The sequence below is a fragment of the Bufo bufo genome, chromosome 5 (assembly GCF_905171765.1).
Source record: "Bufo bufo chromosome 5, aBufBuf1.1, whole genome shotgun sequence".
Taxonomy (NCBI): Eukaryota; Metazoa; Chordata; class Amphibia; order Anura; family Bufonidae; genus Bufo; species Bufo bufo.
This window is the reverse complement of record NC_053393.1, coordinates 382812964-382825251: the sequence shown is the minus strand read 5'-3', so window position 1 is coordinate 382825251 and position 12288 is coordinate 382812964. Positions and strand designations below refer to the sequence as shown.

Below are 12288 nucleotides of genomic sequence, written 5' to 3'. Positions count from 1 at the left end.
TCCTCCTGGACGCATATACGCGTCCTCTCGCGAGACGCGAGATTTCCTGTGAACGCGCGCACACAGGCGCGCGCGTTAACAGGATCGGAAGGTAAGCAAGTGGATCTCCAGCCTGCCAGCGGCGATCGTTCGCTGGCAGGCTGGAGATGCGATTTTTTTAACCCCTAACAGGTATATTAGACGCTGTTTTGATTACAGCGTCTAATATACCTGCTACCTGGTCCTCTGGTGGTCCCTTTTGCTTGGATCGACCACCAGAGGACACAGGCAGCTTAGTAATAAGTAGCACCAAACACCACTACACTACACCCCCCCTGTCACTTATTAACCCCTTATTAAGCCCTGATCACCCCCCTGTCATTGATCACCCCCCTGTAAGGCTCCATTCAGACGTCCGTATGTTTTTTACGGATCCACGGATACATGGATCGGATCCGCAAAACACATACGGACATCTGAATGGAGCCTTACAGGGGGGTGATCACCCCATATAGACTCCCTGATCACCCCCCTGTCATTGATCACCCCCCTGTAAGGCTCCATTCAGACATTTTTTGGGCCCAAGTTTTTTTTTTACAAAGTCTCATATTCCACTAACTTGTGTCAAAAAATAAAATCTCACATGAACTCACCATACCCCTCACGGAATCCAAATGCGTAAAATTTTTTAGACATTTATATTCCAGACTTCTTCTCACGCTTTAGGGCCCCTAAAATGCCAGGGCAGTATAAATACACCACATGTGACCCCATTTCGGAAAGTAGACACCCCAAGGTATTCACTGAGGGGCATATTGAGTCCATGAAAGATTGAAATTTTTGTCCCAAGTTAGCGGAAAGGGAGACTTTGTGAGAAAAAAAAAATAAAAAATTTCCGCTAACTTGTGGCAAAAAAAAAAAATTTCTATGAACTCGCCATGCCCCTCATTGAATACCTTGGGGTGTCTTCTTTCCAAAATGGGGTCACATAGGGCATTTTAGGGGCCCTAAAGCGTGAGAAGAAGTCTGGGATCCAAATGTCTAAAAATGCCCTCCTAAAAAGAAATGTGGGCCCCTTTGCGCATCTAGGCTGCAAAAAAGTGTCACACATCTGGTATCGCCGTACTCAGGAGAAGTTGGGAAATGTGTTTTGGGATGTCATTTTACATATACCCATGCTGGGTGAGAGAAATATCTCGGTCAAATGCCAACTTTGTATAAAAAAAAAAATGGGAAAAGTTGTCTTTTGCCGAGATATTTATCTCACCCAGCATGGGTATATGTAAAATGACACCCCAAAACACATTGCCCAACTTCTCCTGAGTACGGCAATACCACATGGGTGACACTTTTTTGCAGCCTAGGTGGGCAAAGGGGCCCACATTCCAAAGAGCACCTTTAGGATTTCACCGGCCATTTTTTACAGATTTTGATTTCAAACTACTTCGCACGCATTTGGGCCCCTAAAATGCCAGGGCAGTATAACTACCCCACAAGTGACCCCATTTTGGAAAGAAGACACCCCAAGGTATTTCGTGATGGGCATAGTGAGTTCATGGAAGTTTTTATTTTTTGTCACAAGTTAGTGGAATATGAGACCTTGTAAGAAAAAAAAAAATATCATCATTTTCCGCTAACTTGTGACAAAAAATAAAAACTTCTATGAACTCACTATGCCCATCAGTGAATACCTTAGGGTGTCTACTTTCCGAAATGGGGTCATTTGTGGGGTGTTTGTACTGTCTGGCCATTGTAGAACCTGAAACATGACAGGTGCTCAGAAAGTCAGAGCTGCTTCAAAAAGCGGAAATTCACATTTTTGTACCATAGTTTGTAAACGCTATAACTTTTACCCAAACCATTTTTTTTTACCCAAACATTTAGAGAAAAATTTAATATATGGATGTCGTTTTTTTAGCAAAATTTTACAACTGAAATTGAAAAATCGTTAAATTTCGATTAATAACAAAAAAAATGTAAAAATGTCAGCAGCAATGAAATACCACCAAATGAAAGCTCTATTAGTGAGAAGAAAAGGAGGTAAAATTCATTTCGGTGGCAAGTTGCATGACCGAGCAATAAACGGTGAAAGTAGTGTAGTGCAGAAATGTAAAAAGTGGCCTGGTCATTAAGGGTGTTTAAGCTAGGGGGGCTGAAGTGGTTAATTGGAAAGCTGTTACATTTGCCTAGTTAGAAACATAGAAAGAATAAAAAAATAACTCGGACAAACCCTTTAACAAGCTCTGCCTCTAATGCCACCAGATGTAGGAAAGCTATCCAATAAGTGTTAACAATAAATGTTCAAACCTTTAAATAGGCCTTGAGACATGACTGATATTAAATAAGCCAGCACCTCATCTGCAGACAGCTGTTTCGGGGAGATTGCCCCTCATCAGCGCAGAACAGAGAGTACTGGCTTAACTGGGCGAGAGGCCTAACTCTGGATTCAGACATGCAGCACTTGAAGCAGATTTCTTTTAGTAAGGAAAACTATGAAGGAAATGCATAAACACTCAGACTTTCTGGTGAGATGGCAAATAATTTGACGATATCATTTGGAATGTATTTTCCAATTGGATCCCAAAACCTGCTCTGTTTATGGTGAGCATCAAAATGTCTATTTGATATGAATATTTTAGTATAGCATGAGAAGAGGTCACTCTTAAAACTGGAAATATGAATCAGATTTTTTTAAAAAATTAACTAGGTTTTAGGGATAGGGCAGCATGGTGGCTCAGTGGTTAGCACTGGTGCCTTGCAGAGCTGTGGCCCTAGGTGTGAATCTAACACAAGGACATGCATGGAGTTTGTACGTTCTCCCTGTGCTTGTGTGGGTTTCCTCTGGTTACTCTGGTTTCCTTCCACACTCCAAAGACATACTGATAGGGACCTTAGATTGGGAGCCCCATTGGGGACAGCGTTATGCTACTGTCTGTAAAGCACTGCGGAGTATGTTGGTGCCATATAAACAAATAAAATAAATTTTAACCCTGTCCCACCAAATGACGTACTATTACAACATGGTAAGCAGGTCATTCCTCTAAAATAACAAAGTGGGACTAAAATAAAAGGTTAAAACTAAGTTAAAGAGGCTGTCTCATCTCAGGATTTATGGCATATCACTCGGATATGCCACAAAAGCCATACAGGAGTAGGTCCCAGAGGTGGAATCATCACCTATCTCCAGAACGGGGACCCAGAAGAGAAGGAGAGCATACTTCGCATGTGCGGTGTCATCTCCATTCCAGAAAACAGCCACGCAAAAGAAAAACAGTGTTTTTAATCAGGTGAACCACAGTTATGTGTCTATGCAAACAGTTTGATAGGCAGGTCGCTAGTGACAGATTCCCTTTAAGGGGTTAAAGTTGTGATTGTAAGACAAAAAAAAAAAAAGGCTATGCCAGGATACATGGCTCTCACATATTTTTACTTGCTTTGTGCTCAGTTTGGAATCACGGCATATAAAGAAAGTCATTTTTCTGTCACGCTCCCCATTGTTCACTGTTATCGGTAATATTACTGTATCGAATAGATAAAACTCAGAGATCTATATTTACTAATCTGAGCGCATCTAAGTTTAAAGAAATTATCTGCATCTAGCCCGACAAGAGGGACATTCCTTACAGGAAACCGCGTATGACCTAATAAGCAACATTTTTAGCCACAATTCGGGCATAAAATTCTGTCTCAAAGTAAATAGATGGCATAAAAGTTAAGACAAAAAAATTGTCTGGCCATGTACCAGTTTTATCATTCAACCCAAGCCCCTGTTATAAATTTGGTGCGTGTCTAGACAGCCTGTCCCAGGTTATGCCATCTCCAGAATAGGATTACTAAAGGTGCCCCATATTTCCTTGGTTTACTTCTGTCACCATCAGTGGTTTGCCACTTTTCTGTGAACTACCATCATTATTAGAAGTAATAAGATAATTCTGATGTGATGGTGTGAGAGCCCTAGGAGTAACTGGCAGCTGTTATAGGAGATACTGCCAGCCAGGAGAAAGAGGTCAAATAAATAATAAAGAGACAACCTGGCCTTTAGGTCTGTAATATTAGTTATAGCATATTATCTTTTATTTAAAGGGGTTCCCTTTTGATATGGCCAGGCAGGGTGCAGGGACCAGAAGTCTGGCATATCGCCTGTACACCTTTGACCACTACCAGCCAATCAATGGCTTCAGTGGTGATGTATGCAGGTACGGCACGTGACCGCTGCCACTGCTGAGGTCACCAGGGTCTGGAAGCAGAGGAACCGAACAGGTGACAGGTGATTTTTTATTTTTTAATCCCTGCTCACTGCCCACATGAAAAGGGGTTCCTGGTCTTCGAGAACTCCTTTAAAAATAGATACAGAAAACAAATCTGCTACCACAGAAAGTGAAGCAAATAAAATGTGAATTAGCACACCTTTTGTCTTGAAGGAGAAGTTACAGTAGTTGCAGTGGTATGGCCGGACATCTGTGTGCGTACGAATATGCTTCTTCAACATGCTAGGCTTTTTGCACCTTATCCCGCACTCTTCACAAATATACTTTCCTCTCCCTCTGCCACGCACGTAAACATATTCTTCATTTGACTTGTACCTAGTGTGACATGATATCTCCATTAACATAAAGGTGAAAGATTAACAACAAGAGGAGAGTAAAATCTTACATAGATTATACTTAAAAGGGTATTACAACAGAACACAATCATTACTTATCCACAAACTGACTGCTAGAGCAGGGACCCAGTCCCCCGTTCCTCTGGCCACATAACTGCGGCAAGGAAGAGTTTGAATGAAACAGCAGTTGAGCGGGCTTGTGGCCACTCCATTAAAACTCTATGTGAGTGAAGGAAATCGGACAAATCAGGAAACATTTGAGGTGTTTGTTTTTTTTAAGAACTCCATCCTTAACCGGAGCAAAGAAATGAAATCTATGCTCAGAAACCAATATCTGAGACTACACACATGTACAGCATGCACAAAAATAAAGACTTGCCCGCCATCAAAAATCTTCACTCTTCTTGGCTCACTTCGATTTTGGAAAGGTTCTTTATCTTGGTCTGTACTCGTATCGACACTTTTTTGACCATCCAGCAGATTGCAAGGCTTGTGGTGAGGGGACTATAAAAGAAATTTAGAATAATGATTATGGAGGCAACATACTATTACAAATTGTAACTTAGTTAGATATGGTCATTGAAGGGAACAGGAAAATACAAAGATCTCTGCAAAACATACTGTAGATACGAAACTTATTTACGGATATAGAGCCAATGCGCTCTGCAAACAGCAATATAATAAATCAACATATCCAATTCTTAATGGGGTTCTCAGAGAATGGGAACCGCTTTCCATATGTGCAGCAGAGTAGAGCAGTTAAAGGGTTTCTGTCACCCCAATTTTCGCTATTAAACAGGTTGACATTATAGATGTGAAAATGTCACCTGAATTTACCTCTGCATTTCTTTTATTTAAGTATGCCCCCGTTTTCTGTAATTTTAACTTTTATTATATGCAAATGAGCCTCTAGGAGCAGGGGGGGTGTTGCACCTGCTCCTAGAGGCTCCGTTCGCCCACCTCATTTCCACGCCCTTCTGTCTTGATTGACAGGGCCAGGCCAGCGTTGGTTCTACTGCTGGCCCAGTCTGCCTTGTAAATCTCGCGCCTGTGCCGTCCTGTTCAGTATTCGGCGCAGTGAGAAAGCTGGCCGCCTGCGCTGAATACTAAACGGGATGGCGCAGGCGCGAGATTTACACGACAGAGTTAAATTCAGGTGACATTTTAACATCTATAATGTCAGCCTGTTTAATAGCGAAAATTGGAGTGATAGACCCTTTCCAACTGCCTCTCCAGTTCCAGCACCAAGCTCCCTTCTCCTCCATGGTCCGCTAGAATGAAAATGTGAAGTGCTGTCTACACACAAGTCACTCCTTCAACTCTATTGCCCAAGTGCCCATTTCTGTACACAGCACATCACATCACACTTACGGTGAATTGGGGACCAAAAGCAAAGAAGAAGGGAGCTTGGAGCAATGGCGACATTGAAAAAATATATAATGTAACCCCTGCACATACGAAGTGGTCCTGGTCTCATGCAAAGGATATATTTAACAAGCCAAATGAAAATCGGGGAAAAATAAATAAAAATTAATAATAAAGAGATGTACCCAGAACACAGATATTTATGGTTTATTACAATGGTGCATATAAATGAACTAAGTCAGACAATATATACATATATTGTCACAGGGGGACAGTTACCTTTTTTGAATTGCTTTTCCATTTGCTTGAATATACCAAGATGTCGTGTTTTTGATGGGAGTTTTTCACCAAGGTGAAGATGAACTTTTCACCCTTTTGCTTTGAATTAAGCAGAGAAAGTGCCACCTTGGTGGGTAAACCAAGTGGATTGGGGTTATTGGAACTAATAGTCCAGGAAGCATAGGCAGAAGTCTTTTGGTCAGTTTGAGAAAGGTGTATTGGCTTTCGCTTCAAAAGGTAACACCAAGTAAAACTTGTTGATGTTTTGAGACTTGGAAAGGACAGACGGTGCATATCACCAGCATTGACAACAGAAATTGCAGCAGTGAGTTTTACCTGGCCTTGAATATGAATTGCTTTAGAAGTAACAGGTGATCTCCGCTCTTGACTACTATATGAAGACTTTAAAGAACTTGTCTGTGTACTGAGAGGAGAAGGCTCTGGTGACATTCGTACAGTTGGAACTGCTTCTATAGATTTAACTTGCTCATGCTCTTCTATCTCTTTCCCATCAGAGACCGATTTTGGCGATGAATAGAATTTGGTCAGCTGTCCGCCAGGAGAATGATTCTCAGGACTAGATCTCATTTGGGAAATATCGCTGTCTAAGCTTTCACCAGGATCTGTAGTGCAGAATTGTCTAACAAGCGTTGGTTTTCTTGGCTTGACAGGTTCAGCTGCCTTCATACTCAACAAATGCACCGGTTGGCTATTCGTATTGCATGCAGCCCCACTTTCATCTTTTACACGTTTTTGCTGTTTTTCCATTGCAATGTCCAGACTGTTTGCAGGTGAGAGCATTCGCTTACTTGAAGCTGAGGTCTCTTGCTGGGGAACAAGACCAGCTAGTGGCACTTTTTGTGGCACAGATTGTGGAAGACAATTTTCAAAATTTCTAACAGATCCAGCCAATGCCCTGCTGTGCTCTTCTGGATACTTTGGCATGTACATTAGGTCTACTGCCTCTGCTACAGGAGTTGAACTCACTTTGCAAACAATGGGATTTCCTTGATCTTGAGTGACTAAAATCTCAGGAACAGATGTAACCGCAGAAAACCCATAATATAAAGAACTGCTATAGTTATGGACTGGCACAACTACTGACTGACTAGACTGATAATTACAATACAATTTATTTTGTTTTTGAACAGTGGGACAAATATTGGACAAACCATCTGTAACAGCAGCCTTTAAATTCTGAGACGCAATGCCACTCTCTCTAGAAGGACTATTTGGCAAAATTATGGTAACCGGCTTGATGGAACAGAATTGGCTCTCCTGAGGTTTTGGACATTCTAGTTGATATTTTGGAGTAAAATTTGGCTTACATTCATATTTCTTATGCGGTAGCACATTCTTCTCTTTATTGTCTCCTTTAGTTGTATTTTGCATACCAGTTGGAAAATCTGTTTTCAATGAACTTACAGAGCACCTGCTGTCAGAAAGTTGAACTTTGGCAAGCTTTGACTTATCAGCTAAGTGTTGGTCAATTACGTGTGTATGTCTACTGTTTTCTTTAAAGCATACACTTACTTCTGTTAAAGTTCGGTTTATATTATGTACATTTTGTTGTGTTAATGCAGGATTTTCTGACAGGGTAACATTGGATTTACCTGGAGAAACACTTCTTTCTGAGATATTTAAAGATATCTGTTTTATAAGTGGTCCCCTCCTCCTTTCTAACAGAGGAACGTGCCCACTACTTGCGCTACATACGAGAGAAGATCTGGAAGTCATAATGTTTATTGGAGACATAGACCGTGAACGGGACATACTTCCACAGTCAAAGGATTTACTTCTATAGTCCGTGACTTCCATAGATGATTGTGTACAGTTTATTTGCTCTGAGGCGGCTCTTCTCATTTCCCTTGGAGTACCAAATGCATTTAAGCCAGTTGGAATTGTAAGAAATTCTGATGATTTATTTATGCTCTCTGTTTTTGAGAAACTTTCTGATTTTGAAGATTCATCTTTTTCAAATGAAGCTGAAAAACTCGAAGTGCGAGATAAGCTGCTCTCACGACTTAAACTTCTTGAAATAGTTGACTCAAAACTTGATTCAGCAGATGAGTTATCTAGATCAGCAAGCCGAATTCGTTTCTTTTTTGGAGGGAGCTTTTCTGTCGGCAAACTGGAAAGACTCCCACTCCGTTGTGGCCATGTAAATTTTTCTTGGAGTTCTGGATCATTAGCTTGAGTTTCTGGATCTTTATCTGGTTCTTCTGTAACCAAGATCTCTGGAACCTGAATGTTATGCTGACGAACAAGACGTGATTGAGAGGCGCCAGTTCTTTCTGCAAGCACAGCATGATGATCATTGGTGTCGTCAGGCTTACTTACGTCAAGTGATCCACTAGTACTGATCTGAGAAGTAACAGTATTTCTCTCTTCTTGAATGATGCCAACTGCATTTACGGGGCTTTTTACATTACTTTTTTTAATTTCACTTAACGGCCCAGGTGAAACACGCTCAACAGACTCTGATTTCTCAAATGAACTCGGCCTGCTCAATGAATTTGTGTGTTGAATTACGGAAATACCAGTTCCTTGACATTTCAGTTCAACATTTTCCTTTAGAACTAAATTTGTTTTTTTTTCCATGGCAGACACCTGGACATCAGTTTTGGGTTCTGTGCATCGTGATACTAACTGTATTTGTTGATTTAGCATTGATATAGAACAGGACTGTGAGCCCAATATGGTAATTGTGGATGAGGCTTTGACACTGGGTAAGCTTGGGGCTTCCATATTTTCAGGGACAGAACGACATTCACTTGGCTGGGGATCGTCATCATCCCCCACACTTTTCATCTTTCTACGTTTACGGATAAGGAGTGGCTGCTCCAAAGTACCTGTATTATTAGCAACTCTATAATGAAACATTTGAGACTGGGAATAGTTTGATGATACGCTATGATCCGTTTCTCGGGCAGCTGTTTTGCTCTTTGGTCCATGTAATTCAGAGCAGTAAAACTTCTTATGATTTTCAAAATTTTCTAATTTTCTATATCTGTTTCTGCATGTCTCGCATTCAAACATCGTACCCCGACCCTGATGGGATTTTTTTATTTTGTCTAGACTGGTGCCTTGAACAAAAGACTTACTTCTAGGTAGCATAACATCCTGTATAGATTTGCTTGTAGGATAACTTTCATCAACAGACCGCGCAGGTCCCAAGCCACAGTGTTCAGTGGCCGAGTCTTCCACAGCAGCCTGTCTAACAAGTGTACGAGGGTGGACTGTATGTTGAGGTGTAGAAGGTCCTGAAACAAACACATCATCGCAAAGAGAACCTATTTTGTCATCAAATGACTGACTACCTCTAAGAGGATGAGAGGCTGGTATTACTGGAGGAATAGCTGAGTACCCAGTTGTGGGCATAGAATTGCTTCTTGTAATTGGCAAACAGTCAATAGAAGGATATTGTGATGGAACAGAAAGAAAAAAAACTTGCTTTGATTTTTCAGTTGGAGTGAATGGGGACTTTGGTATATCTGAACTTGAGCTAGTGCGTCTTCCTGCAGGTTTTAGATCAAACTGGAAGGAATCTTTAAATATATAAGACTTTGGTGAATCTATGCTGCCTCTTCTGGACAAAGATGTTCTCCTTGGCTTTACACTGTCTAACTGTTTGTCATCAACTACAGCCTCATTGTCCGATATTAATTTTGAAATACGCTCTTCAAGAGTTTTTGTTCCCATTGGTGGCCTCATTATTCCAGTGACAACAGGTGGATTCTCAATACATGGTTGTACCAATACTGCTCCTGTGACATGTGTGTGTGTCATGGTGCTTACATTTTTTGAAAAATCTTTCTCAGATGAGGGCAGACGTTTTATAAAAGGGGAAGGAGAGATCATTGCTTGATCTGCACTCTCTGACCCTGACCGGGAGAAATAACCAGAGTCAGTGCTCCCCAAGCTTCTTGGGCTCAAAAGACATTTGCTCTGTTGATCTTGGGAGCAATCTGTGGCTTGCTGTCTCTGCAGCTGTGCATGAGCATTTATGCTAGTTGGCTGCTTACTTTCGTCTTGAATTAGTTTGCACATTTTATGAGATGATTGCTCTACTTCACTTAATGAGCACATTTGCAAAACATTTGGAGTCTTATTTTGTATTTTTAGGTCTGGCATTTGTGCTATGAACTGTTCGGTAGTACACTCTAAAACTTTAGGACTGTCGGCTCTTAACGGAGAAACACTAACAGGATAAACAACAACTTTTGGTAATTCTGCTGGTTTTACTTCAGTTTGCTTCTCTTGCAAAATATTGTCTTGTAACATTGCTACAGGGCTATTTGAGGAAGACCGTCCTTCTTTTTGACACTCTGATGACATTTTTACACTTTCTGGGAACTCTACACCAGGAAGATTTTGATCTTCTTGCCTTTCTTCTGATGTATACTCTTCATCACTTTCGCCACTATCATCTACATCTGAACTAATAAAAAGTGCTTTTTCAGAATCTTGTGAAAGGAGCATACCTCCTGTTTCTGTACGCACGCCTAGCCCAAGCTTAATGGCATGTGCATGAGACTTTTTGTGCTTGTACAGATTGCTTTTCGTCTTGAATGAAAATCCACATGTCACACAAGGGTATGGGCGTTCTCCAGTATGCGAACGAATGTGTTTAAGGAGGACACTGGGTTTTGCACAAGCTCTGTTACAATATTCACATATATATTTACCTTGTTTTTTAGGTTTTTGATCCTTCAAAACAATATTGCACATTTGCTCCCCTGTGATACGTGAAGCTACTTGAGTTACACTATATGTGTTATTTAACGAAATATTTGAAGAATTAGCTATAGAAGAACTTCCTGGCAATGAAAGAACCTGAGTTACTGGAGAAGTATTTACTACTGAAGAAGTTACAGCTATATGGTAAACCTGACGCTTGGTAACGTCTACCACACTAGAGTAGTTGTGACAGGTAGGAGGTTGCTGCTTTTGAAATTCTTCCTCACCACCTGAATGAACCTGGGTGTGTGGGGAGCTCTTGGCTGATGTACAAGACTGATCAAGTTCAGCAGTTCGATGATGATGGAAATATCTAGCACTTGTCTCCCTTTCAGAAGAAGATGGAGTGGAAGATGAATGCGTTACTAAAGGTGCTTCACTCTTATGACCTTGTTTTTCAGTCTGGGTACCACAAGGAGCCCGGGACTGATTCAACGAGTTGAGATCAGGCTCCATGGCCTTTAATAAGACATCAAAAGCGGAATTTTCACTCAAGTACTGCTTATTCATATTCTCAGAGGTGATATTTGCACTTTTCATATTTACTGGTATTGAACTGGCAGTAGAGCTTTCCTTTATTAAAGTCATTTTGCTACCAAAGTTAAAGTTTTCACTTCTTCCGTTACATAAGTCTGGCGGAATAGAGAGTTTTCTAGCCTGCATTGAAATGCCAGACTTTACAGGCCGATTGTTAAGCCCAGCACTTGTCCCTTTGCCTTCCTTGGTGTTTTGATTGTGCAGAATGGGTTCTTTGCCTTTTGAATGACTAGATCCTGATGGAGCAGCACTTTGTGATGTGCAAACTTCTATATCATGCTTCTGCTTCTCCTTAGAAATATTCCTTAGTGGAGATTTCGGTATTTTCTTCAAATGATTTTCTGTGACTATTTTTTTCCTTTTGACACCTTTAACAGTATCAAAACAACTTCGGGAACCAACAGCAATTATTTCTGCAATGTGAGAGAAAAAAAAATGGTTTGTTAGAAGAGGTCGCCAGCAATAGTTGTTAAAAGTAAGAAAGTGAATACCAAATATAAAAAGCACAAAGCCACTACACAATTCCAGGCATAATTAAAGGGAGTCTGACCGTGCAAAGGTAGGATAGGGGCACAGAGAGCAGAGTGAATATATAGTACTTTCTGCAAAGATTTACTATCAGGAGTACTGTGAGTATGAACTTTTATTGTGCTAAGCTGTGCTCATGAAGGTGGAGGTTCACTGAAGTGCTGATTCACATCCCTTCCCCTTTGCTCTGATTGACAGCTGTAGTGGTCTCCTGGTTGGATGATACAACTGTCACTCAAAATGGCAGGGCTGTGAAG

The 12288-nt window shown here is 41.0% G+C and overlaps 1 protein-coding gene across 1 annotated transcript in view; it reads right to left on the bottom strand.

The window, feature by feature from the left end:
* The window catches only part of HIVEP1 (HIVEP zinc finger 1), a 60750-nt gene that overhangs the window by 31607 nt on the left and 16855 nt on the right, over positions 1–12288 (bottom strand). The window contains exons 3-5 of the mRNA XM_040433979.1: positions 6227–11916; positions 4962–5086; positions 4387–4562 (exon numbers count right to left, since the gene is read on the bottom strand). Coding sequence (XP_040289913.1) covers positions 4387–4562; positions 4962–5086; positions 6227–11916 — 5991 coding nt within the window. The remainder of the gene's footprint in view (positions 1–4386; positions 4563–4961; positions 5087–6226; positions 11917–12288) is intronic.